The sequence below is a fragment of the Mobula birostris genome, chromosome 7, assembly GCF_030028105.1.
Source record: "Mobula birostris isolate sMobBir1 chromosome 7, sMobBir1.hap1, whole genome shotgun sequence".
NCBI lineage: Eukaryota > Metazoa > Chordata > Chondrichthyes > Myliobatiformes > Myliobatidae > Mobula > Mobula birostris.
Genome location: NC_092376.1, coordinates 21,302,240 through 21,328,053, shown reverse-complemented (window position 1 = coordinate 21,328,053; position 25,814 = coordinate 21,302,240). Strand labels below are relative to the sequence as shown.

General features: G+C 39.0%; 1 protein-coding gene across 8 annotated transcripts in view; it reads right to left on the bottom strand.

The window, feature by feature from the left end:
* Window positions 1-25,814, bottom strand: part of herc2 (HECT and RLD domain containing E3 ubiquitin protein ligase 2) — a 231,142-nt gene that overhangs the window by 98,117 nt on the left and 107,211 nt on the right. For 5 of the 8 annotated variants that reach the window (XM_072262724.1, XM_072262731.1, XM_072262725.1 and 2 more), the window contains 12 exons: window positions 23,053-23,244; window positions 21,054-21,122; window positions 16,967-17,154; window positions 14,837-15,029; window positions 13,545-13,727; window positions 11,418-11,602; window positions 6,812-6,959; window positions 6,527-6,723; window positions 4,275-4,505; window positions 4,017-4,152; window positions 3,179-3,322; window positions 1,537-1,679 (listed from right to left, as the gene is read on the bottom strand). In XM_072262724.1, coding sequence (XP_072118825.1) covers window positions 1,537-1,679; window positions 3,179-3,322; window positions 4,017-4,152; window positions 4,275-4,505; window positions 6,527-6,723; window positions 6,812-6,959; window positions 11,418-11,602; window positions 13,545-13,727; window positions 14,837-15,029; window positions 16,967-17,154; window positions 21,054-21,122; window positions 23,053-23,244 — 2,009 coding nt within the window. The remainder of the gene's footprint in view (window positions 1-1,536; window positions 1,680-3,178; window positions 3,323-4,016; window positions 4,153-4,274; window positions 4,506-6,526; window positions 6,724-6,811; window positions 6,960-11,417; window positions 11,603-13,544; window positions 13,728-14,836; window positions 15,030-16,966; window positions 17,155-21,053; window positions 21,123-23,052; window positions 23,245-25,814) is intronic. The other 3 variants (XM_072262728.1, XM_072262730.1, XM_072262727.1) reach the window with 2 other exon arrangements.

Sequence of the window (25,814 nt, the reverse complement as noted above, 5' to 3'; positions counted from 1 at the left end):
TAAATGGCCATTCAGTGACCAGTTACATCCTTTAGTTCTCCCTTGTAATGTATAGTCCACCTTGTACTTCATTGCTCCTGGAGCTTTCATGTCTTCTTGGAGTTGGTTTATTGTTGTCACAAGTACCAAGACATAGTGGTCTTGCATGCTGATCATACAGATCAAATCATTACACAGTGCAGTGAGCGAGAACAAGGTAAAACAACAATGCAGAGTAAAGTGTAAAAGCTACAGAGAAAGTGCAGTGTAGATAAACAATGAAAGGTCATAACAAGGTAGATTATGAGATTCTTAGAGAAACTAGGCAGCCCATTTGTTACATAAAGGGTCTGTTCCTGAGAATTATCTGCAAGTCCATTTTCTCGCAAGTCAGAAATATCAGTTTTCATACCACATCTACCTATATACACTTGCTATAATTCTTCCATTTCGATTATCACCCCCCCAAATTATACTAATAAAATGTATTCTTTATACATTTATTAATACCATAACACTTAACGATTGTTAGTAGCTTGAAATTATTTTTAAATGTATGGGAGAATCTTAACAGCAGACTTCCTTAGGACAGGTTATTCATAACTCTGGGAGCCCACAGTGCAAACACTTTCCACTGTTTTTCACATTTGTTCTGTATGATCACATTTTAGAAATCCCTTTTGAAGAAAAGTTCATGCCCAAGGAGGTGGTACCAGACCCAAAAAGCCCATGTACTTCTTGCTTCAACATCCCATTATTTCCTTCAATTATTTTTCTCCATGTACGGTCTCTTGGCCTCATTAACAATGCATGTTTCAGTGCTAACTTAAGTATAAGTAAATTGAAGAACAGTCCCTTCACAAGGTTGAAGGGTTTGGAGTGGATCCAAAGACTGAGACAGCAGAAAAGGAAACTAGTTGCACAACTACATTAATAAAACTGGAGAGAAGTTTCCATATACTTTGAGGATTCGTTCATTGAGAACCCACATTTGTCACAAACAATCGGAAGGAGGAACAGCTAACACTCACTGATAAAGTGTTATATAACTTTAACAGATTACACAGAAACAACACATTTGTTATCTGAGCAGTTTCGACATGGGTATCTTGCTTGGGCAGAAACCGCTACTGCTGTATTCATTTAAAGAGAAGGGCTAATATCTTAAGCACATTCTTCATGTACCAAATTTACAGAATGTTTGTAGGCCTTAGATAATATATTTTGGGAAATTTAGGTGTCAAGTCCAGATGCTGCTCTGGCCCAGTGACAGTGGAATAATTTTCATTCACTTGTTTCTTTAAGTGGATGCTCAAGAAGTAAATTAGCAACAAAGGTTACCAATAACTAACTTTTGAAATAAAAAACCTTCAGAGCAATAAAAACTGCTACTACAATTCTTTGTGCAGCAAACTCACCCAAGTAACTGAAATTATGATACCTTGCCAGACTTTTATTTAACAAAAATCTCACTTGTGTCAAAAGTGCTTTGGATTAGCTTATTTATTAAAAAATGTATGTTTAAGGAAAGCTGAAAGAAAGGAAAAAACAGCAAACCTCAAGCTCTGATCTATCAAACACTGCTTTCACTGGAGATGGTTGGGTCGCTGCACTCAGCAGTTGCTGTAGTAAGATCAGAGGGGGTTGTGGTCCTTCAGGTGAAAAATCAGCAATGTCAGGAGAGGAAACTGTCGCATCCTCTGAAAGTGAAGGCACAAAATGGTATAATAAGCAACAGATATTATGGGTACAAAAAGAGATGCACTACTTAACTTGCTAATTGTATGGTTCAGATTCCAGCAAATCATGCACTTGCTCTGCTACAAACATCAGAGCTGAAAATTGCAGAGCCAACTTTTATAATAGCTGAGAAAGTATCATAATGCAAGCAATAGAATCTGACTTCAGGACATAAATCTCTCAGTGATTAAAGTTACTATAACATAATGTTGGATTTTAAATTTGGAAGAAAACGTTGAACTCGAATAGGTCAGGGACAGTGGGTCAAGTCTTTGTTCCTGCCATGTTCCTGGATGAAGGCTGCCATTGTATAGCTGTTTTACATCCTCCATTTTGTGAGATGAAGTTGCTTTGCTTTCTGTGTTTTGAAGTAAAGACAAAGTTACTTCAGGTAAAATGCAGGACTAAAGATAATTTGCAAACAAGAGGTTATTTGTGACTTTTTTTGATATAATATACCAGCGGTCCCCAACCACTGGGCCGCGGACTGGTAAAGGGCCGCAAAGCAAGTGCTACCAGGCCGCGAGGAAACGATATGAGTCAGCTGCACCTTTCCTCATTCCCTGTCACGCACTGTAGAACTTGATGATAGGGTTGCCAACTGTCCCATATTTGCCGGGACCTCCCGTATATTGGGCTAAATTGGTTTGTCCCATACAGGACTGCCCTTGTCCCATATTTCCCCCACTAAGGTAGAGCGTTCCTATGAAATCTTTCGTGCCAAAATGGCTTAAAGCGAAGAAACAATTACTATTAATTTATATGGGAAAAAATAACCTACCAAATCATACCAAATAACACATAAAACCTAAAATAACACTAACATATAGTAAAAGCAGGAATGATATGATAAATACACAGCCTATATAAAGTAGAAATAATATATGTACAGTATAGTCGGAAAGATTAAGCCAAAACCGATTTGTGGGAAAAAAAAAATCGGCACGTACGCGCATGCGCACGTCCATATGCACACATCACGCATGTGCACACAGGTGCCCGCACAAGGCTTCATGGTCATGGTAGACTTTCTCCGGGTGGACCCAAGTGTCCCGGGATTTGACTGCTACTTTTGTCCCTTATTTGGGAGTGAGAAAGTTGGCAACTCTAACTGTAAAAGACATGTTGAGGTGAGTTTAACCCTACTTGAACACCCACCCCCGGTCGGCCGGTCCGCAAGAATATTGTCAATATTAAACCGGTCCGCGGTGCGAAAAAGGTTGGAGACCCCTGTAATATACCATGCAGGTTTGTGAATGTTGGTGTCTATGTCTGTCTGGAGTGATTCGAGCTGGTTACCAAAGAAAACAAAGAGCTGCTGAATAAGATGCAATTAATACCATTAGGTCAGGACTATTAGCTTAAAAATCAACTTAGATAAAGCTTTCACAGTCACCTGAGCAGTTAACGTAACACAGTAATCTGCTTTGGGAAATAGAGGTGGCTTGCTAGATCATACCTGCAGAAAGTGTACCCGTTTCAAACACAGCAGGCTGAGAAAGAATCTGCCTCAATTTATCTTGATGCATGAGTAAAGCTCGTGCTGCCTTAAGTATGTACAGTTTCAGCTGCTGACACCTTAGCAAAAATAAATCCACTTGATCTGAAATGGCAAAAAAAATGTATATTAATACTATTTTCCAAACTGCCAAGCTTGGGAGACTTCAAGTGTTACATTTTATCATTAAAAGAAATTCTTGAAAACTAACATCTAACATTAAAATGATCTTAAAGGTCCACTTGTCATGTTGAGTTTTAATTTATTGTGTCACCCAGTAGAGTAGTGGGGGCAAAAATTTTAAAAAGATTCAGACCTCAATATTAGCAAAGAAGATTTTAGAAGTTCCTTAAGTGTACCAAAATGATCCCATCCAATGGATTCTGTTACAAGTCAGAAATTTTAATTACAGTTGATACAAAACCTTTTGTAATTCATCTTTAGAAACGCAAAGTAGCTGAGTCACACAGGAAGATTACATTGTAGAACATGTGCATGCAGTTGTCTTAATCCGTTTGTAGCCTGAAGTGTCATAAAGTCCACACTCTGCTAGTTCAGAACAAAGATAAAAAATAAACAAAAGAACAAGAGATTCTGCAAATGTTGGAAATCCAGAGTAACACAGAAAATGTTGGAAGAACTCAGCAGGTCAGGCAGCATCTATGGAAAGGAATAAAGAATCAATGTTTTAGGCCAAGGGTCTTCATCTGGACCTTGTTATTTCTTTCCATAGATGCTGTCTGCAGAGTTCCTCCAGCATTTTGTGTGTGTTACTAAAAATAAATAATACTTGAGTTACCTGTAAGGCTCTGATTCGACTTCTTCACCCTGTGCTTTTCAAGTTTGCTCCCTGCCAGATTCACGAGCTGAGCCCAGACAGACAGCATTAGGTCAGAAAATGGCAAGCTGTTAATACTGAAGGCAGTCATTGGGAGCTGAAACATATAAAATAAATGTAGGCCTTATGAATTTGGCCTCTCAAGGTATGAATGTAGTGTGGCTCTGCTCAGATAATGCGAAGGCAAGAAGTAGAGCTCAGTAACCACATATCACCTACCGGCTGTAACTGACTCAAAGGACAAACTCTGTACGTTCTCATGTCATGGAACTGCACTGTAATTTTTCCCTTCGGAGTAATTCGAGCTACAGTCCCCTCACCAAGCTCTTCATGATTCACCTGGCCACCCAATCGCAGCCGTCCATCTATTCCACCAATCACAGCCAGAACTGCCATCAGTCCACCAATCTCTGGATTGTCTGAATCCGGAAAATAATCTTCCAAGACTATCTGCAAGATTACACAGAAAAAGAAAAGATTTCAGACACTAAAATGTAGTATACCTGTTGTCCTAAATAAACATTAATGCACAAGAGATCATGGTTCTTTTTCCCAAGAGTAGACAAAGTTTGGTATTCTGTCATTCAGAATATTGACAAGTGACTGCAAAATCCCTTTCTCTTTCCCATTTGTGAAAAAACCAGAAACCAATGGAGGCACACACCTGGCCTCACAGTCAATGAGAGATTTGGACAGCAAAAATAATATACCTACATATAGTTAACACAAACCACTGGTACAGGTCCACAATCCCTTATCTGAAATGGGCCCAGTTGCATTTCGGAATTCAGAATCTTTTGGATTTCAGACCCCCCCCCCCCGCCACCCCGATACCAAAAAACACGTATGCTTAAGTCCCTTATTTAACCTGTCACAGTGCGGTGGACTTTAGGACCCAGTGGCACACCAAACCTACCCACATCCTCCCAACACACATAAAAGTTACAGGCCAGGCAGCATCTCTAAGAAGAGGTACAGTCGACTTATACTTTATCTCTAGATTACTTATAATACCTAATACAATGTAAATGCTATGTAAATAGTTGTTATACTGTATTGTTTAGGGAATAATGACAAGAAAATTTTTCATTTCCTACAAAAACATTCAATAAAATATAAAAATATACAGCTTCAAACAAACCGAATCGAACACATGGTAAATTACTTATTGGAATAAATGTAGAATGTCACTGTAAAACTTCAGTAACTTGTCTTTCTGTTTATTTAAATCATATACAGTGTTAGTTCCGACACTATTTTCTTCAGTAAGACTCTGCACAGACACAGCACGATCAAGCTTCTGCAATAACTCCACTTTCTGAGTTATTGATAATGATAGATGCTTCCTTCTCTTTTTCTCATTGTTACCCATAGGAGTATCTGCAGCTCTTTTTGACATTTTCACAGTGAAATTAAACAAAGTCAACAGTGAACACAAAATATCAGCGAACTGCAAATGCACGTATAACCAGTACAAGCATTGATCCGCAACTGGCGTCTGGCGGCCTCTGCTAGTGCTGCCACGTTACACCTGAGTGATGTCAGCTGTTGGCAAAAAAAACTTCAGTTTTCAGAGCTTTATGGGTTTCAGAATTTTGGATAAAGGAATGTGAACTTGTAGTTTACAAGTGGTAATTCTAAGGATCTTTGATTTATTTGTCATACGTACATCAAAACACACAGGGAAATGAGTATCTTGCGTTAGATGTGTGCTGGGAGCAGTCCACAAAGCATCAACGCGCTTCTGGCAACAACATAGCATGTCCCAATTTACTATCCCTAACTTGTATATTACCAGATCACCTGGACGAAACCCAAGCAACCGCGGGAGAACGTACTAGCTCCTTATAGATAGTGACAGGAACTGAACCCCAATCTTACAGCTGGCTACTGTAAAGCTTTGTGCTAACCGCTACACTACCATACCATGGACAAACGGTTCCGAGAAGAAAGCTGAACACTGTATGTTCCTGGAGACTGATAATGCCCATTTGTTAAGTGTTGCTACAACAATGGAAGAAAACAGAAAACACCACAATCCAGTGAAAAAAGGACAACACAATTGCAACAAAACCAATAGAGCTACTAACAAAAGCTTTGGTCAGCAGGTGAAAGGGCCTGTTTCTGTGCTATGTGACTCTGACCTATAGAAATGGTTGAGAGCTCAACAAAATAAAAGCTAGATGGAAGAATATTCCCATATATCCCATTAAACAAATAAAGCCTGTTTTCACTTAAAAATTGCAAGTTATGGAGGGGAAAGGGGAACTGAGAATGGGAATGGAATTTATAATTCTCATTGTTGGTTCATATATATTGCTTTTATTCTTGTTTCTTTTAAAGCTAGACATTTTAATGCTTTTTGTGGTACAATGGGATATCAAGCCAACAGTTTCTTAGTCACAAAAATCAGATTTACAAGCATGGAACAAGCAAATAGAGGCAGAAAAGAAACCCAAGTATGTACTTACTGCCTCAGCTTGTTTATCTGCCATGATTTCACTGACACAGTTAAGCTGAGAATTGATATATTCATTGATAAGTCCGTTCCACTGACTCAGAGAGTGAAGGGTTCGCAACAGAGCAACTATTTCCTCTGCTAATGTACTGCTGTGAGTGGCTGTCAGAGAAGCCTGAGGTCTAGTTTTCCTTCTTCTCAGCATTCCTTCTACAAAAAGGCAGAAAATATTTTAAACGTGTGTCCACCATTATTTTTTCCATCATGTTTCTCGATCAGAAAAGTAAACATAAATCACCTCTCAACAGCGGAAGATCAGATGAGCAGGTGCTTAGGAGACTACCCAAAAACACAAACAATTTTTCAACAAGGAACTTCATGTCTCTTGATCGCTCATCTCTGTCCCATGAAGGAAGGACTGTTTGCAGCAAACGCAGGGCTAAGATCTTAACATAAATAAAATAGAAAAGCAGAACATATTAATATAATGCAAGCCTAGAAATTGATTCACTCCTCTCTAGAAAGTCTCATTAAAATGTCTATTCACAACTGGTCAACAAACACTTTACTTGATAGCTTGTCACCAGGAAATTCAGCAAGACCCAAACCATTGAGAACTAGTGAATCAAGCCTTGCACAAGAGAAGGTCTTGCTTTCACACAAATCATCTCTACAGAGTGTGTAAAGAAGATCCATGATGTCAGGGACTGGATCAAGTAGTGGGAGGGGTTGTAAGAGTAATAAACCTGATTGATCAGAAAAAGTGGGTTAAGGCCAGAAGGTTGCTAGGGGGTCAGGTCAAAGGTCAGCAGTTGGGAATGTGATGGGAAGAGTGAATAGCATAGAGGCTGTGTGCCTTCGCAGAAGACACTATCTGTCGGACATATTAAAGAATCAAGGATCTAACAGCAACGAGAAACAAAGGGAACTATTAGTTTAACAAGAAAGCTCTAGAGAATTTGGTGAACTTGAAAACTGATAAATTCCAAATACTGATAACCTACATAAGTTTTGAAGGAAGGAGCTACAGAGAAATGAATAGTGAATGTTGTGGCGGTCATCTTCCAGGGTTCTGTAGGTTCTGAAATTGTTCCTGTGGAACCACCATGGTGGTTAAACAACCTCGTTATTTAAGAAAAGGGATAGAGCAAACAGGCAATTACCCATCCATCAGTGTCAGTGAAAAGGCAGGAGTCTATATTGGAAGAGAAAACCTTGAAAATAATAGAAATATAGAGTGTTAACAAGGATTTATGAAAGAAGAATCGTATTTGACTGATCTGCTTAAGTTCTTTCAAAAGGGACCATTCAAATACAAAAGGGGAAACTAGTCCAAGTGAAGCATTTGGATTTTAGGTGGCTTGCAATCAAGATCCATACAGGAGATTGGTCAATAAAGTGAGAACATATAGAATAGGATAATATGCTTATACTGTACCGAAAGCAAAGAAAGGGAATAAGCAGATTGTTTTGTAAGTTAGCAATTTGTGTCTAGTAAGGTACTGCAGAAATTGATGCCACGCCCCAGCTATTCAAAGTAAATTTATTAACAAAGTTCATATGTCACCATTTACAACTCTAAGACTCATCTTCTTGTGGGGATACTCAATAAATCAATAAAAGAATAATAACCATAATAGAATCAATGAAAGATCACACCAACTTGGGTGTTCAACCAGTATGCAAAAGACCACAAATGGTACAAATCCAAAAAGAAAGAAATAATAATACGTAAATAAGCAATAAATATCAAGAACATGAGATGAAGAGACCTTGAAAGTGAGTCCATAGGTTGTGGGAACATTTTAATAATGGGGCAAGTGATCCTGAGTGAAGTTATGAGACTAATAGTTGGGGAGTAGTAACTTTTCATGAACCTGGTGGTGTGAGTCCTGAGGCTCCTGTACCTTCTTCCTCATGGCAGCAGCAGGAAGAGAGCATGCCCTGGGTGACGGGGGTCCCTGATGATGGATGCTGCTTTTCTGCAACAATGCTTCATTTCAATGGGCTAAACGGTGGAGGGAGGGGCTTTACCTGTGATGGACTAGGCCTTATCCACTACATTTTGTAGGAATTTCTATTCAAGGGCATTGGTGTTTCCATATTAGCCTGTGTTGCAGCCAGTCAATATACTCTCCACCACACATCCAGGGAAGTTCATCGAAGTTTTAAATATCATGCCAAATCTTTGCAAACTCCGAAGCAAATAGAGGCGCTGCCGTACCTTCTTCGTAATTGCACTTAAGTGTTGGACCCAGGAAAGAGCCTCCAAAATGATAACACTGAGGAATTTAAAGTTACTGACCCTCTCCACCTCTGATCCTTCTGTGAGTACAGGCTTGGACTTCTAGTTTCCTTGGCCTGAAGTCAATATTCAGCTCCTTGGTCTTGCTGAGTGAGTAAGAGGTTATTATAATGGTACCACTCAACCTGATTTTCAATCTCCCTCCTATATGCTGATTCATCATCACATTTGATTTGGCCTGCGACAGTGGTGTCAGCAGCAAACTCGAACTCTTAATCTATACAAATCTTCTTTACAATCTATACAAGTGATTTGGCTGAAGGCATTAAATGCCATCTTCTCAAATTCGTTGACAACACAGAACCAGGCTCAAAAATGGAGAATAATGTAAAAAGAATACAAGACATAAACAAGCCAAATGAAAGGGCAAGAACAGAGTAATTGGAATATTATGTTGAAGAAAATGTGAGATCATCCACTTTGGTGAACATAATCAAAAATCAAAATATTTGTAAAATGGCAAGCTACTGGATAGCATAGATATGCAAAGGAATTTGGATGTACTTATATTCAAGTCAGTGAAGATCATCGTGCATGTATAGTGGCCAATTGGTATTTAATCCTTTACATTAAAAGATTTTAATTACCAGCAAATCTCATTACAATTGTGTAGAGAACCTTGATAAGATCATATCTGGAGTAATGGATACAAATTTGGTTCATCTAAGATGTACTTACATGCAAATGTGGACAGCATGCTAAAAAAGATTCAGTGGGCTAGTTTCAAAGGTTTGTCATATGAGGAGAAGCTGAGTAGACTAGAACTGTACTCTCTGGAGTTTAGAAGAATCAGAGGAGATCGCTTCAAAACTTACAATACTGTTAAAAGGTTTGACTACCCAGATGCTGAGAAGACGTCTCTCCATTTCCCCTTACTGATGAATCTTCGACTAGGTTTGAAAATATGGGGTAGGCCATTGAGGATGGAAAAGAGGGAGCTATTCCTCTCCTCTACCAACATCTCCTCCAACTCAGAAAGGAATGAACCTTGGAGGACTGTGAAGATTCAATTCAACCATTGAGTTACTTTAAAAACTGTGATTTGTGGGAATTTATGGATATGATAATACTATCAAGAAATGATACTGAGGTAGAAGATGAGCCACGATCTTAACAAATAAGACAAAACAGCCAAATGACCTAATCCTGCTTCGATTCCTTACATTCTTGGGGTCGGCAAATGGGGTGTTGGATGATGGTTGGAAAGTAGGTGGGCTACAGGCCCTTGTGAAAGTCAGATAAGTACATTAATCAAGACAGAATAACGCACACAAAATGCTGGAGGAGCTCAGCAGGTCTCAACAGAGTCTTGGCCCAAAACATCGTCTCCAGAGATGCTGCCTGACGTGGTGAGTGCCTCCAGCATTGTGTGTGAATTGAACTGAATTGATTTGACTTTATTTCTTACATCCTTCACATACATGAGGAGTAAAAATCTTTACGTTACGTCTCCCTCTAAATGTGCAATTTATAGTAATTTGTAATGAATAGTATGTACAACAGGGCAGTCAATATAGCATAGAAATACAATTGTATCAGTGTGAATTAATCAGTCTGATGGCCTGGTGGAGGAAGCTGTCTTGGAGCCTGTTAGTCCTGGGTTTTATGCTGCGGTACCATTTCCCAAGATGGTAGCAGCTGGAGCAGTTTATGGTTGGGGTGACTCTGGTCCCCAATGATCCTTCAGGCCCTTTTTACGCACCTGTCTCTGTAAATGTCCTGTATAGTGGGAAGGTCACATCTACAGATGAGCTGGGCCGTCTGCATCACTCTCTGCAGAGTCCTGCAATTGAGGAAGGTACAGTTCCCATAGCAGGCACTGATGCAGCCAGTCAGGATGCTCTCAATTGTGCCCCTGTAGAAAGTCCATAGGATTTGGGGACTCGTGCCAAACTTCTTCAACTGTCTGAGGTGAAAGAGGTACTGTTGTGCTTTTTTCAACCACACCGCCAGTATCTACACACCACGTGAGATTCTCGGTGATGTGTATGCCAACGAATTTAAAAGCTCAACCCCAGATCCATTGATGTCAACAGGGGTTAGCAAACCCCATTCTTCCTGTAGTCCACAACCAGCTCCTTTGTTTTTACAATATTGCCACAACCAGCTCCTTTGTCTTTTCAACATTGTCACAACCAGCTCCTTTGTTTTTGCAACATTTTTACCCTAGATTTCCAGCATCTGTAGAATCCTTTGTGTTTATTAATAAAGACAGACCAGACCATGGTGAGATCCCAACACCAGATACCACAGACTGGGATTAAATTGGTTGATCACTTTTTCACTCATAAAATGCTAGGTACTGATCAGATGAAGAGGTCTCTGACCTCAAACTTTAATTCCAGTTCCTTCGCCATTGGCGCTCCCCAACCTGCTCAATACCTCTAGCTTTTATCTGCTTTTATTTTGAAGCTCAAGCATCAACATTTCAATATGGTTTTACAACTAATACTTAACACTTTGAGGTGAAATACCGAGATGTTTGAATAATGAGAGGGGTTGGGGGGGGAAGGAACACTTCAGACAAAAAGCATTTTATTTTTAATATTTCCAGCCCTTGGCTCCTTCTAAAAATGAGTTCAACGACAGAAGTTCTCACCTGTCGCTGCAGTGACACAGCAGTAAATGACTGTTGTCCTTCAACAATCCTGGTTAGCAAACTAATCCACTGAGGTGAACTCAGAGTACCACACATTCGAGGAGTAAGTGCTATGCTTCTAATGAAACCCAGTGTACACCAGCTCCTGTGTTGCTCTCTGGATACCATTTTGTTTACAGAAGAAGCTGGGGGAAAAAAATGGATATTTTAACTTCTCTAAATAATGCACATATGCTTCATGTATTTCAGTAGATTCAAAGATGATAAAACCATGCCTAAAAGGTGTGCAGCCAGTCCGCATTGCGACCTGCACGTTTTATTCATTGTTCCCATCAGTCTAAGGCAATCTTTTGGTTACCAAAGCTCTCACTGTGCCAAATATAACAACTCAATATACAAGAACAAGAGAAGTTTGAATGGGTGCATGAATGAGAGGATTTTGGAGGGAAATGGTCCAGACATAGGTAGATGGGGCAAAAGATCGGGTTTGGTTTGGATACAGTGGGTGAAAGGCCTATTTCTGCACTGCGGTGCTCTATGACTCCAACAACAAAACTATTTTTTCCTTACAGGAGTTAGTGACAGTTGGAATAATTAAATAAAACACAACATTATCACTGACTTTATACACTACTTTGAACCTAGTAGTAAGTGCACGTTCAGCAAACTTGTAAGTCTGGGCTCCAGGCCAGTAAATAACGCCATATTTAGAATTTCTACACAGACCTAATAATAAATCACTGTTTACTTTAAACTTACAATTCGACCAAGAAACAAGATGCTCGAGGAACTCCACAGCTTCTATGGAAGGAAATGGATAGTCAATGTTTCAGAACTAGACCAGTTCATTTGGACTGAATGATGAAAAGAGGAAGGGGTGGAGCAAGATTTAGTAAGCGATGGAGTCCTGATGAAGGGTCTCAGCCTTGAAACGTCAACTGTACTCTTTTCCATAAACGCTGCCTGGCCTGCTGAGTTCCTCCAGCATTTTGTGTGCATTGCTTGGATTCCCAGCATCTACAGATTTTATCTTGTAAGCAATGGATAAATCCAGTGAGGAGGAGCAACAGGCAAAGGAGGGGAGAGTGGGTAGAAGCTGAGAGCTGAGCAGTGGAGATGACAAAGAGCTGAAGATTTGGAATCTGAAAGGAGCAGGAAGTGGAGCATGGAATCAGGTCAGGGAGGTAGGGTGAGCAGAGGGGAGCAGCAGGGGAGGGGAACCACAGTAGGTTGGAGAAGAGGAAACAGGGTGACAGGGACTAGAGTGAGTGCAAGAAGAACTGAGTAGATTAGGAGAAAAGACAAAAGAGAACAAAGGGAATTGATTTACTGGAAGCCAGAGGATTCAGAGTTCATGCTGTCAGGTTGCAGGCTATTCAGGTGGAACAGGAGATGCTATTTCTCTAGCTTGCGTTTTGCCTCACCCTAACAGTGGCAGACTTGTCAGTGTGGGAATGGGGAAGAGAATTAAAAAGGGCTAGCAATTGGAGTTCCAGACAGCCAGGGCAGTAGGAGCAATCAACAAAGCGGTCGTCTAGTTTGCTACTGGTCCAACCAATGTTGAGGAGGCTACGGTAGGCACACCAGATGTAATAAATAAGCTTGAAGGATTTGCCTTGCCTGGAAGAGATATTTAAGGGTCTGGAAGGGGTGAGGAGAGAGGTGTAGGGACAAGTGTTGCAACTCATCTAGTTACAGGTGAAGGCACTTGGCAAGGGTGGGGAGTGATGAGCAGACAAGGAGTCATGGAGAGGGATCCCTGCAGAAAGCAACACAGGTGGAAAGGTGAAATTGCAGTTGAGATGATGCAGATGATGGAAGTTGCTAAGGATGATGTGCTGGATGCATAGACTGGTAGGTGATAAGACCGGGGAAGCCTATCTCTGTTCCATCTGGTGGGTAGAAGGTCTCATCTGAAGAACAGATGCAGCAGAGACAGAAGAACTGAGAAAAGACACGGGCAACAAAACTAAAAACAAATCAGACAGACTATTATACAAAACATAAAGCTTCTATCATTAGAAGTTATTCAAAAAGTGATATTTATAATTTCCTCATGATAGATGAAGTCGAAATTCAGAACATCATCACGGGTTAAAGGTTGGTCCAGACCTTACAGTTCAATACCTGTTTTATCTGAGGCTCCACTTTCCACCAACATCCGCAAAAGTCCACATAGAGTTTTAATAGCTTCATTTGGAACTACGTCTGAGTGAATTCCAGCAGAAAGAGATAATGTCTGCAGAAGATTAACTGTTGCCATCAACAACATCAATGTTGGGTGAGTGTTCTTTTCCACGGATTCCACTTCTGTGCACAAAAAAGATTTCGTATTTATTTTTCCAATAGTAAGCATTTTTCAAAGGGCAGCACAGCAGCGCAGTAGCTAGCACAACACTTTACAGTACAGGCAACCAGGGTTCAAGTCCCGCCGCTGCCTGTAAGGGGTTTATACGTTCTCCCCGTGACCGCTCAGGTTTTCTCCCGCAGTCCAAAGATGTACCAGTTGGTAGGTTAATTGGTCATTGTAAATTGTCCTGTGGTTAGGCTAGGGTTAAATCGGGGTTTGCTGGGCAGCGTGGCTCGAAGAGCCTGTTCCCCACTGTATTTCAATAAAATAAAATAAGATCTTTCCTTACTCAGCTTTCCAATATTGTCAAGAGAAGCTCACACTAATTACACATGGCAAGTCCTCATTGGACATTGCAGTTTACACTGAATAACAGACTTGCTTTCATTGTGAAATTAGAATCAATATGGAGAGGATGTTTCCCCTAGTGGGAGAGTCTAGGGCCAAAGGGCACAGCCTTGGAATGCAAGGACATTCCTTTAGAATAGAGATGAAGAGGAATTTCTTTAGCTACAAGGTGGTGAAGCTGTGCAATTCATTGCCACGGATGGCTGTAGAGACCAAGTAATTGGATATATTTAATGCGGATATTGATAAGTTTTTGATCAGTTAGGGTATCAAAAGGTTATGGAGAGAAGGCAGGAAAAAGGGATAATAAATCAATCATGATGGAATGGTGGAGCAAACTCAATGGTCTCATTTTGCTCCTCTATATTAAGGATTAAGAGAAATTGCTAAGAAAACTTTTAAGATTAAGATTCACTTAAGTACCTTGACAATGCTACAATCTGCATTAATAAACCATAACTAAATGTTCAATTCCTTTCTAAACAAGAACAGTTTCATCATTATACACTCTGCTGAATCCAAACTCCTGCATTCAAATAAAAATACTAAACATTTTTCAAAAACATGACGTTAAGCAGATAAAAGTATGCACTCCAACTCCTTCAAAACCAGGTTAGTTTAAAAACTATTCCATTCTAGCCCCATTTATGTTTTTCCCCCACTAAAAAATTCAAACTAATTCTAACAGTATTAACAATTCACCAAATATTTGATCACTAACCCGAATCATCTTCTGTGTCAGAGTCTTCTGTAGCTGGCTGCGCAGTGGGTGGTGGTTCAGCCAGCTTCAGGTCATACTTCCCTTCTTTTCCCATCCTGTAGGAGTTGGTGCTCCCAGTATCCCACTGGACTCTGATCCAACCGTCATCTCCCAGTTCCCCAATAACACGGCCTAATCCTGGAGGAGGTCCATCCTGAAGTGGGACATACAAATAAAACGAAAACTAAATGATACTTGTGATGCAGCTACCCTGGGCCAACTAAATGCAGAGTAACACACACAAAATGTTGAAAGAACTCAGCAAGTCAGGAAGCAGCAATGGAGAGGAATGAACAGACAACATTTGAGCCAAGACCTGATGAAGACTTGCTGAGTTCCTCCAGCATTTTGTGTATTATTCTGGATTTCCTCCCAAATGCATTCTGTAATATATTAAGTCAAATTATTAATATCTAAACTTCACAAGTTAAAAGTTTAAAGTTATCTTTAACTTTTAGTTGTCTAAATTTAAAATTATTCATGTGCAACATTATAGGCTGAAGGGCCTGTACTGCACTGTTCTGTTCTATTACTTAAATAAAAATTCAAGTGCACCTGATGGGCAAGTGGTGAAATGAGGGGTGAAGAGTTCTTGTCTTTTTATTTATCTTAATCTCAGAGTTTTTAGTCAGTTGCTCTGTACTGGAGAGGGGAGAGCCTGCCGCAGTGTCCAGAGAGTGTTGCCCAGGTTTTTTTTCTGCATTTTGGATGTAGATTTGACATATATACTCTATTTTTCAGTCTTATAGCTTTTACATTCTGTGTTTTTATTTTGCCCAATCTTCTCTTTTTCTTTTGTTCGGGAAGGGGGATTTTGGGGGAGGGGGTGTCAATGTGCTTGATCCACTTTGTTCAATTTTTTTGTGTGGGAGGAGGGATTTGGAGATCAACATGCCTGTTCTGTTTTTATTCATTTTTTTGTGCGGGAGGAGGGAGTTGGTGGGGTGGGGGTGGGGGTCTGTTCCATTTTTTTTGTGCGGGAGGGATTTTGGGGTTGATGTTCCTGCTGCCTTTCTTTTCTTTCTTGGTTTCATGGTTACCCAGAGAATTGAAGAATTTCAGAGTTGTATACTAATAATAAATAAATCTTTGATCAATATAATTTGTTCTAACAGTACTGTACTCTTTTTGCCTATTGTGTACTTTGCGTTATGAAACAGCAAAACAAAAGGAAATCAATTTCTGGTAAAAAAAAAACTGACACCAGAAGTGATAAAAGTTTGTTTCACCACAAGTAATATCATAGTTCTGCTTGCATTCTGCAATTACATACTGGAAAAAGTTCTATCAACTTTTAAACAATGAAAAACATGATAAATATACAAATGGTACTCAAGTTTATAATATGAGCTTCCTCAGATAGACTTTAATCACATTCAAAACCCCGAAATACTAAGTTAAGCTCCCAAAATTTCAAAATAGATGTTTTGCTATGCTTCAAAGTATTATCAGAGCCAAACACAAAAGTCACCATTGAAGCAGGACTCGCAGAAGAACTTCAAATCTGCATGCAAAGGCAGATCATATACATCCAATTAAGATATGCACAAATACAGGGTAAGCACAATGTATGATGCTCTCTATAGTTGTTTGAGAGCTGAATCAGAAAAAGGCACACTCAATTTTCCTTTTCTACTTTGCCCAAGTGATACAAACAAACTCAAGAAATACAATTTCTACCTTAGGCAAATATAATATGTAGGAGCCATGCATCTGTTCTCTATCTGCATTGTATTCTGTGTTGCGCATTGATTATGTTTATGATGATAACTAGTCACATGAGTGGGGGCGAAGAGAGTAAGCTACGTATTTGTGCTTTGTTCATGGCAGTTTGCAGCTGACCGCTCAATTACGCTCAACTTAAACCTGAGTACGTTAAGTTTCATCACTTCAAGATTGTATGTTTGCTAATTGCTAATAAAGGATTAAACATATATCTTCAGCTTTTAGAACAATCATTATTGGCGCACAGGGAGCATCATACAAGTATAACAAATCTGTGGGGGTCGCCAGCAGCGCCAATTTGGTTTAGTTAGAATTGGCCGCTACATAACAGTTTTGAAATAAATCAACATTAATTTGACTCTGTACCTGATCCCCCCATTTCCAGTCCACACCTCTCATGACTCTAGTCCCAATCTTCATCATTGCTGCTAACTCTGGACCAGAAACAGGCAGTGGAACTGGTGTGGTTTCCTTTCTTGACTCCTCTAAAACAGTGGCTGAAGCTCCATGAAGAGAAACACCAACATCATCCTCCCCACTGTCAGAAGCAGGACCTTCGGGGGAAAAGGGAGCTATATTAAGTTTAAATCTGCTTTCCTGCAAAATAATATTCTTAACATCTCCAGGAGACAAGAAACAAATGAATACATTTATCACAAATAGTGTATCCTTGATACGGTCACTTTTGAGCATTTTTCATTTTCTTTACAGAAACAATAGGTAACAGATCATTAAAAAAAACTGCACAAAACCCAAACAAATGACCTTGCAGTCTGAAGTTCTTTAGACTTTGGAATGGCCCAGCTACCACCTTTTCACAGGATTACCTGAAAGCACATGCATCATTCTAGATCTGATTTGCAAACTGTGGAAAGCTAGATATGGGATGGAGGTGGGCAGCTACATGGATTCCATTTTTGGCAGTGGCTAGGAAAACCTCATAACAAGATCCAAGACTACCCATGGCCAAAAGCCCATGGGAATTGATTAAGTGACGGATTTAACAGAAAACCAACACAAAGCTGGAGATCCAGCACCAAAGGCATTGCCAGCATTTCATTTCATGCAAAATCAAAGTAGTCTTTCGGTGGGCTGCTAAGAGTTGGTACCTAGTGTGTTGTTTGCCTACTAATTTCTATTAAGAGATTAGAAGGACAAAAACATTAATGACTTGCATTAAAGAACTAGATTAATTGGTCTAATATAAACATTGATTTTCTTTAGAACTTGATTGTTTAGTCAATAACAGACAGGTAGTCAACACTTCATTTGCATCACTGTCCGTGGTGATGAAAATAATATCTTTAAGGAAGCAACACGCTTAGCATGGTCAAGAGGTCATCCACTGAGCTCCTTTTACATCATAGCCTGTTTAAAAATGATCAACAAATTAGAAGTAAATTCTTATTTCCCCTTCACTCTACCAACACTACATGTTTGAAAAATACATTCTTATTGTAAGATTGATTCTGATCAGAGAAAGCAGGCCTAAATGGACTAATATTCAGGAGAGGTAACTTCATTGATAGACATCAGAAATATCTTAATGTGTGCAAATCTAGATTTTTTTTTTAAACAGATGATTACAATGGCTGTTCAAGTGCTTGTTTAAATTCTTTTTTAAAAAATATATTGATAAAATTACAGTTATCCTGGCCTTAAACAAAAGTTGTCTTACAGATGGTCCCACCATTTTCTTTACCAAAGACAGTCAAACAGCAATGGGTTTCAGCCCAAGATGCCAAATGTCCATTTCTCACTTCCAATGCTTCCTGACCTGGTGAGTTTCTCCAGCATCTTATGTGATACTTCCATCACTTTGATTATTCAGAATCACATTTTGGCTTCTCTCCTGACCTCTAAATTACTAAAACATTGTCCCACACTATCTCTCTCAGAAATATCAAAATTTCTTTCAGCACTTAACTCCATTTCATTGACAATCTTTATTTCAGTAAATGGTCCCTTCCTTCACTCTAAATTTACTTAAGCCCCAAACTCCTGTGGATTTCGCCAAATATTTACAACACACCTTCTTCACTTTACTATCTTCAAAGTTTCCTTGGCCTGTGGTTATAACATACGTTCCCTGCATCCTTGCAAAAATTAAAATGATCCTTATATGCACCAATTCTCTCTTCTGACTAGCACCTATCCTTGTCACAGTTTCTTACATTCAAATGCTGAGATGTTAGTCCTTCATTTCCCACACCTCTGTGGCATCAAGTTCCTGAACCATTCTTTCACTTCTACTTTAGGTCATTGTCTCAGACAGCCAAAGCTGTAGTCACTAGCAAAGCTCTTCTATCAAGATGAGAGCTTTGTTACAAGGTCATGGAGACTACACTTGAGGAAACCTTGCTTAGTTATTCATTTCTAGAAGTGGCGTAACTGCAAGTAACATTCAGGATCCCCCCATTCAACAGTAAAAATCATTAATAACTCAAGGCTCATGCCAGATGATAAAAATATCAGGCTCTCTTTTCTCTGAGTAAATGCATCCTGAAACTTCATTCCATTGCTCAACCAGCTTGCAGAATTTAACAGAGATGAATGGTTCAGTTACCTCTTTTTCACCATTGCCCCATGACCTACATTTTGCTATTTTGACTCTATTCCACGAACCTCCTGATAGCTATCTATTGTTCCTGGGCTCTGTGTTAGCTGTAAGCGATGTCAGACTATAACACCAAACAGTGTTTCTCGAGCTTGCCTCACTATACAGCAAGATAATGGCCGATCCAACATTCAAGTTCACTTTCACATCCTATCATCATGACCTTGGTTTATTGATTAATCATACATCTCAGCTTCAAATATATTCAAGAAGTCAATTTAAAGGAATTTCAGAGGCTCACAACCCTTTTAAAACAAAAAAAATCCTTTCTTATCTCAGACTTAAATGTGTGTGCTCTTATTCTGAGACTATGCCCTGTAGTTCTAACTCCTACGGGGAGAGACAGAGAGAGAGACAGAGAGAGAGACAGAGAGAGAGAGAGAGAGAGAGAGAGAGTTAGCCTTCCAATAGTCACTGATCTTATATTTTAATCAGATCACACCTCATTCTTCTGTCCTCCTGATGAACCTGCTGAATCTTTTCTCTTAAAACAACCTTTTAATAACATCTGGGATCATCCTAGTAAACCTTCTCTAAACCAACTCCAATGATAATATCTTTTCTTAAATATAGGGACCAAAACTGTCACAGTACAGTAGATGCGGTTTTCTCGGCACCTTTTACATTTGTAGTAAGATTCTCTACTTTTATAGTTAAACCCCTTGAAACAAAAGCCAGCATTGTATTAGCCTTCTCGATTATCTGCTGCACATATATGCTTTGGCATGCTTCAGAAACAGTTCTCAAATCCCTCGTTTTGCATCTTTCTACAATTTTTGTCCATTCAAATCAGGTGACCCCAACCTTGGGTCCACGGACCCCTTGCTTAATGGTAATGGTCCATGGCATAAAGGTCCATGATTTAAATGATAACCCTTTCTTCAACTTCTGCTTCTCTTCCTTTCAAAATGACTTCCATTTACTTCAGCTCAGATAAGTCTACCCTTTGTGGCCTTTGGCCATTCCATCTTCAGCCACATTTCACTGTGTTTTTATTTTCCACTCTGACCCATCTGCCACAGATACTTTTGAAGTCTTAGATCTCTAAAATGCGCAAAATCATATTTAGTCTTATAGCAGAAAATAACACTCTAGCATAAAACAATAATATCTTCTCATCTGATCTTCCTCTTTGCAGGCTTCTACATGGGACCTCATAACTCCTCTCCAATGTCTTTCTGTCAAAGAGCTGAAGATATTTTAATCCAAATGTCATTGACAATGACTTACAAATTCTAAAAAACAGGCTTCTCCAAATCCTCTTTGCTCTTCCTACTATCTCTATACCAATCAAATTGCTTGGCTGATATATACCCTTGGATGAGTTTTAACCTCATTTTCTTCTGAGATTGAAACCAGTGTTTTCAATGATCATCACCTGACTACTCCAACAGTCTTCTTTCCATCCTCCCATCATCCAACTACAAGAAAACTACACAGCTCGGACCCAATTTTACATTAATTACAAGATACAATTATATACAACTTTCTTTCTGTGTTAGGGCAAGAAAAGACCTTGCTGGATAGTCTCAAGCTAAACCTCATAAGAAAACATCCAAGTTAAAGCAGCTACACTGATCTAGATCTGTCCTGAGAGAACACTAGGATAAACTTTATCAACATGAAAGTCAAAGTAATAAAGGTGAACACCAAATCAAGGTGAAATTCCAGGGTAAAGAAACTTCAGACGTCCCAGTTATATTAATTCCATTCCACAAGCCATAGGAGATTATATTCAAAAATAAATCTTATAAATTTAATTTTAGTACAGTAACAAAAAGCACTGCATATTTTTAAAATCCATATGTTTCCATAATACCTAAGGTGCACACTTACCGAATGCGCACAACACAGCCCCACCTTTAAATCTGTTTCTTTCCAATTTTGATATGGACGGTCCTGTTCCTGAAAGTACAAATCGCTTCTTTGAATGATAGACTGGTAATGAGGTCATTTTTGGAAGGCAATATTTATCATTCCTCGAAGTTTTATACCAAAGGAAAGCAGTTTTTAAAAATACTAATTTCTATAAGAAAATAATGATGGCTACATACTAGTAAAAAAAAACATACATATGCATAAAATATATAAGCAGCTGGCTGCTTTAGAACTTGATAAAGTCAAAATTTTAACAGTCAGGAGATCATGAAAGGAATTTAGGAAATTATGTGAAAATTGGGAAACAATTTCTACACTTTTAAGGACTTTAATGATATTTACAAATACATTTGAAAGGCTAACTTGATAGAACAGGTCAGAAGGAAATTATGGAATTGAAAGGCAAAAATATAATGAAACTATCAGAAAAACAAGATTCAGCTCTGAAATAGTGTACTTTTATCCAAATTGTCCGAAGAATAAGGAAAAAATATATTGTGCAGGCTAAAACAGTCAAAGGAGCTCAATAACAGACCTGGAATCAAAATTTTTATGAAGACCCTAGTATGTTGAAAACAGTGAGGTGTGAAATGATTTTATCCTACTGTGCCCATTTCCCAAAACATACCATGTCAAAATCTCTTAAACTCAGTTCCCACTCTGCCAAGAGAACCAAGACTAATCCCTTTTGCATCATCACCTCAGGCCATTCTTCATTTTTCCTCTAGACTTTGCCACATTATCAAACAAATCACATTCATTCAAGATTCCTTATATAGCACCTGCACCACCTACAAAACAACCAGTACTTCTCTTAACAAATTTTAATTTCCCCATCTAAGACCATCTTGCAACAGGACCCCAGGGTTCTCTCCTTGCCTACAAATTAACCCGACCATTCAAGTGCCTCAAGAACGCACAAAAAAATCAATTATCAACTGATAATCAAGGAGTCAGAGAGGAAAGGAAAGAGATAGATTGTTTTTATTTGAGCTTGAATTGACTCCAAGGTGAAAGCTGGGACTTTGACTCCAAGGTGAAAGCTGGAAATACACTCAGTAGCCACTTTACATACACCTGCTCATTAATGTAAATATCTAAACAGCCAATTATGTGGCAGCAACTCAATAAATAAAAGCATGTAGATATGGTCAAGGATTCAGTTGTTGTTCAGACCAAACATCAGAATGAGGAAAAAATGTGATCTAAGTGACTTTGACCGTGGAATAATTGTTGCTGCCAAACAGGGTGGTTTGAATACCTCAGAAACTGCTGATCTCCTGGGATTTTCACGCACATCAGTCTCCAGAGATTACACAGAATGGTGCAAAACACAAAGAAACATCCAGTAAGTAGCTGCTCTATGTGTGAAAGTGCCTTGTTAATGAGAGAGGTCAGAGAACAATGGTCAAACTAGTTCCAGCTGATGGGAAGGCAGCAGTAACTCAAATAACTACGTGTTACAGGGTAGAGTGCAGAACAGCATCTCTGAATGCACAAGACATCAAACTCTGAGGTGCATGGGCTACAGCATCAGACCACAATAATTGTGGAACTAATAAAGTGGTCACTGAGTGTATGTTTCGAGATAAAGAGTGTACTAACAGTTTATAGATACTTATAAGAAAGCAGGAATAAAGGTGAACTCCTCATTATGAGAAGAGAAAAACAAGACACAGGTTATAAACAATGGAATAACAAGAGGAGAATTCATAAATTGATATCCCAGATACTATTCATGGAAGATTGCTACAAAATCTGCTTTTATTAGCAAAAAAGCAATACATCTTCATATAACAATAAACCACTTTAATTGGCTCCAAACTGTGCTAAGGTCACATATGTCAACAATCTTCCTTTATAAAGATTAAAAAAAAAGATAGAAGACCAAATTAATGAGATATGTGAAAGAGAATGAAAGTTCTTGGAAAACAGAATCATACCACATTTTACTGACCTATCAGACGTAGAATTGTTTGAGTCAATGCGAGCAAACCAGAATTCAACAGAAGACCCAGACTGTTGGCTCCGTGCTGAAGAGTTAGCATATTAATCATGATAAGCAGGAAGCGAGCTTGGGGAACAGTACCAAGGCTTGGTCCTGATGGATTCTCATTTGTAACAGTTTGCAGAGAAACAGACTGCACTCCTAAAAATAGAATGCTTTAATTAGTACTATTTTGATCTTGCAATTATCTTGCATTAAAATTCTTTCTATTTGAATAGTCAAATGACCAAGACCCCATTGCAAATAATTAAGTTATGAAATATTCATTCAAAAGACACCACTACATTACAGTTGTAGTGCTCCAAAATTCTGAAACTGTGTTATATTTACTTTGTGTTCACAAATAGAAGTTACAATTCCATATAAGAATTGGTATAATTGCTAGAGTTGAGGGTGGATGAGGGTGGATCTCACTGAAACTTATAGACTATTGAAATGACTGAATAGAGTGGGCTTGGAGAAAATGTTTCCTATAGTGGAGGAGTCTAGTACCAGACAGCACAGCCTCAGAATACAAGGAGTCCCATTAGAACAGAGATGAGAAGGAATTTCTTTAGCCAGAGAGTGGTGTACCAGTGAAATTCTTTGCACAGACAACTGTGGACGCCAAGCATTTGGGTATATTTAAAAGGAAGGTTGAAACGTTCTTGATTAGTCAGGACATCAAAGGTAACAGAGAGAAGGCAGGAATGGGATTGAGAGGGATAATAAATCAGCCATGATGGAATGGTGGAACAAACTCAATGGGCAGAATGGCCTAATTCTGCTCTTATGTCTTATGGTCTGAAAACAATTAGTCACCTGATTTTGTAATTTCCATTGTGGTTTTGTTAAATTGCTTTGCTGATGCCTCTGTAAATTCTGTGTTTGTATTGGGGAAGTAATTTCAGTTGGGAATTAGAGACAAATGTACTGAAAAAGAAATGGTAGTTTGTGTAGTAAATTTGAACATCTTGTTGTTTTGCTGCTTATTCAAAACAAATGCATCAAAGTTCATGAACTTAATGCCAGCACAACTACAAGTTTATGTAGTGCTTCTGCCTTGGATAACAAGCGTATTATTGCAGACTATTTCACTATCACTCCAGCAGATGCATTTCCACTAACTTATCAGTAATGGCACACAACATGAAAACATCTGGCAGCATAGATATGATTTTATCTTCTGTGCCTGGGGTAATTACTTCCAGCAGTCCCACATATTGGTGGTGGCAAGTCAATGACTGGTGGCAAAAGGAAGGGAAAATTTCAGGTATAAATTTCATCTAAGCACATTTTATTCCAAATCTGCACTTCAGCTTCTAACTTTATTTTTATATAATTCTTTACTCTCCATAATTGTTGAATGTTGGTGCTTTTTGTTGCAAGTCACACCAACACACTACAGCAAAGTCTGAATACGGGTAAATGTATATGGTGAATAAAGTTGATCACTGATAAAACAAACAAAGCAACTGAGGCCTATTTGACGGTCTACACAGAGATATTAATATGCTACAGGCTTGGAGAGTACACTGAATCAGAATCGGGTTTAGTATCACTGGCACATATTGTGTAATTTGTTATTACATGGCAGCAGTACAATGTATTACAGAATAATAAAAACTGGAAATTCCTGTAAGTACATTTTTAAAAAATAAATTAAATAAACAGTGCAAAAGGAGAACAAAGTAATGAGGTTGTGTTCATGGGTTCAATGTCCATTCAGAAATCGTGTGGCAGAGGGGAAGAAACTATTCCTGAATCATTGAGTATTTGCCTTCAGGTTCCTGTATCTCCTCCCTGATGGTAGCAACGAGGAGGACACATCCTGGTGATGAGGGTCCTTAATGGTGGATAGAAACATAGAAACATGCCATCTTTTTTGAGGCATCGATTCTTGAAGATATTCTGGATGCTGAAGGCTGCTGCCCATGATGGGGCTGACTGAGCTTACAACTTTCTGCAGTTTCAACTTATTTTGATCCTGTGCAGTGAAACCCCCCTCCCCCAAAATAGACGGTGATGCAGCCAGTTTGAATGCTCTCCACGGTATATCTGCAGAAATCTGCAAGTGTATTTGGTGTCATACCAAATACCCTCAAATATCTAACGAAATATAGCCACTCTTGTGCCATCATTTGTACTGCATCAATATGTTCGGCCCAGGATAGATCCTCAGAGAGGCTGAAGGCCACCAAATTGTCATTACAAAACAGAAAACGAATAAACTCTGAAGTAATGAGATACTATCAACCATCAGCAGCCCCACCGCAACATTATTGTCAAGTGTATTTTTCACTCTATTGTTATAATCATAATGAGGGTTGATCCATCCTCATTCAATAAAAAGTGCTGAAGCCACAACAGGTACAGTACCACACATGCCTAAAAGCTATTATAGGTGGTCACATACTGAAACAATAAAAAGTACACGAGACAGAGATAAGGGATGAGGGGACTAATGCAAAGGACATCCAAAGGAAAACACTCCCCTGGCAGGAATCACATCTGGCACAGAAGTTGCAATGTTGGGGTTAATCAACCTGACTCAAATTGCTCTAAAAAAATTTGGACTACAGTTCCCAATCTATGTTTGGAGTTTGGTGTTGAATGTAAGCAATCTGACCTGCCCAAAGGAGCAAACTGGGAGGATAGCTAGGGGAGGAAGGCACTTTTATTATCTCTGTTATCCTACCAGTGGATTTTGCAAGGAGAGGGATTATGATCTC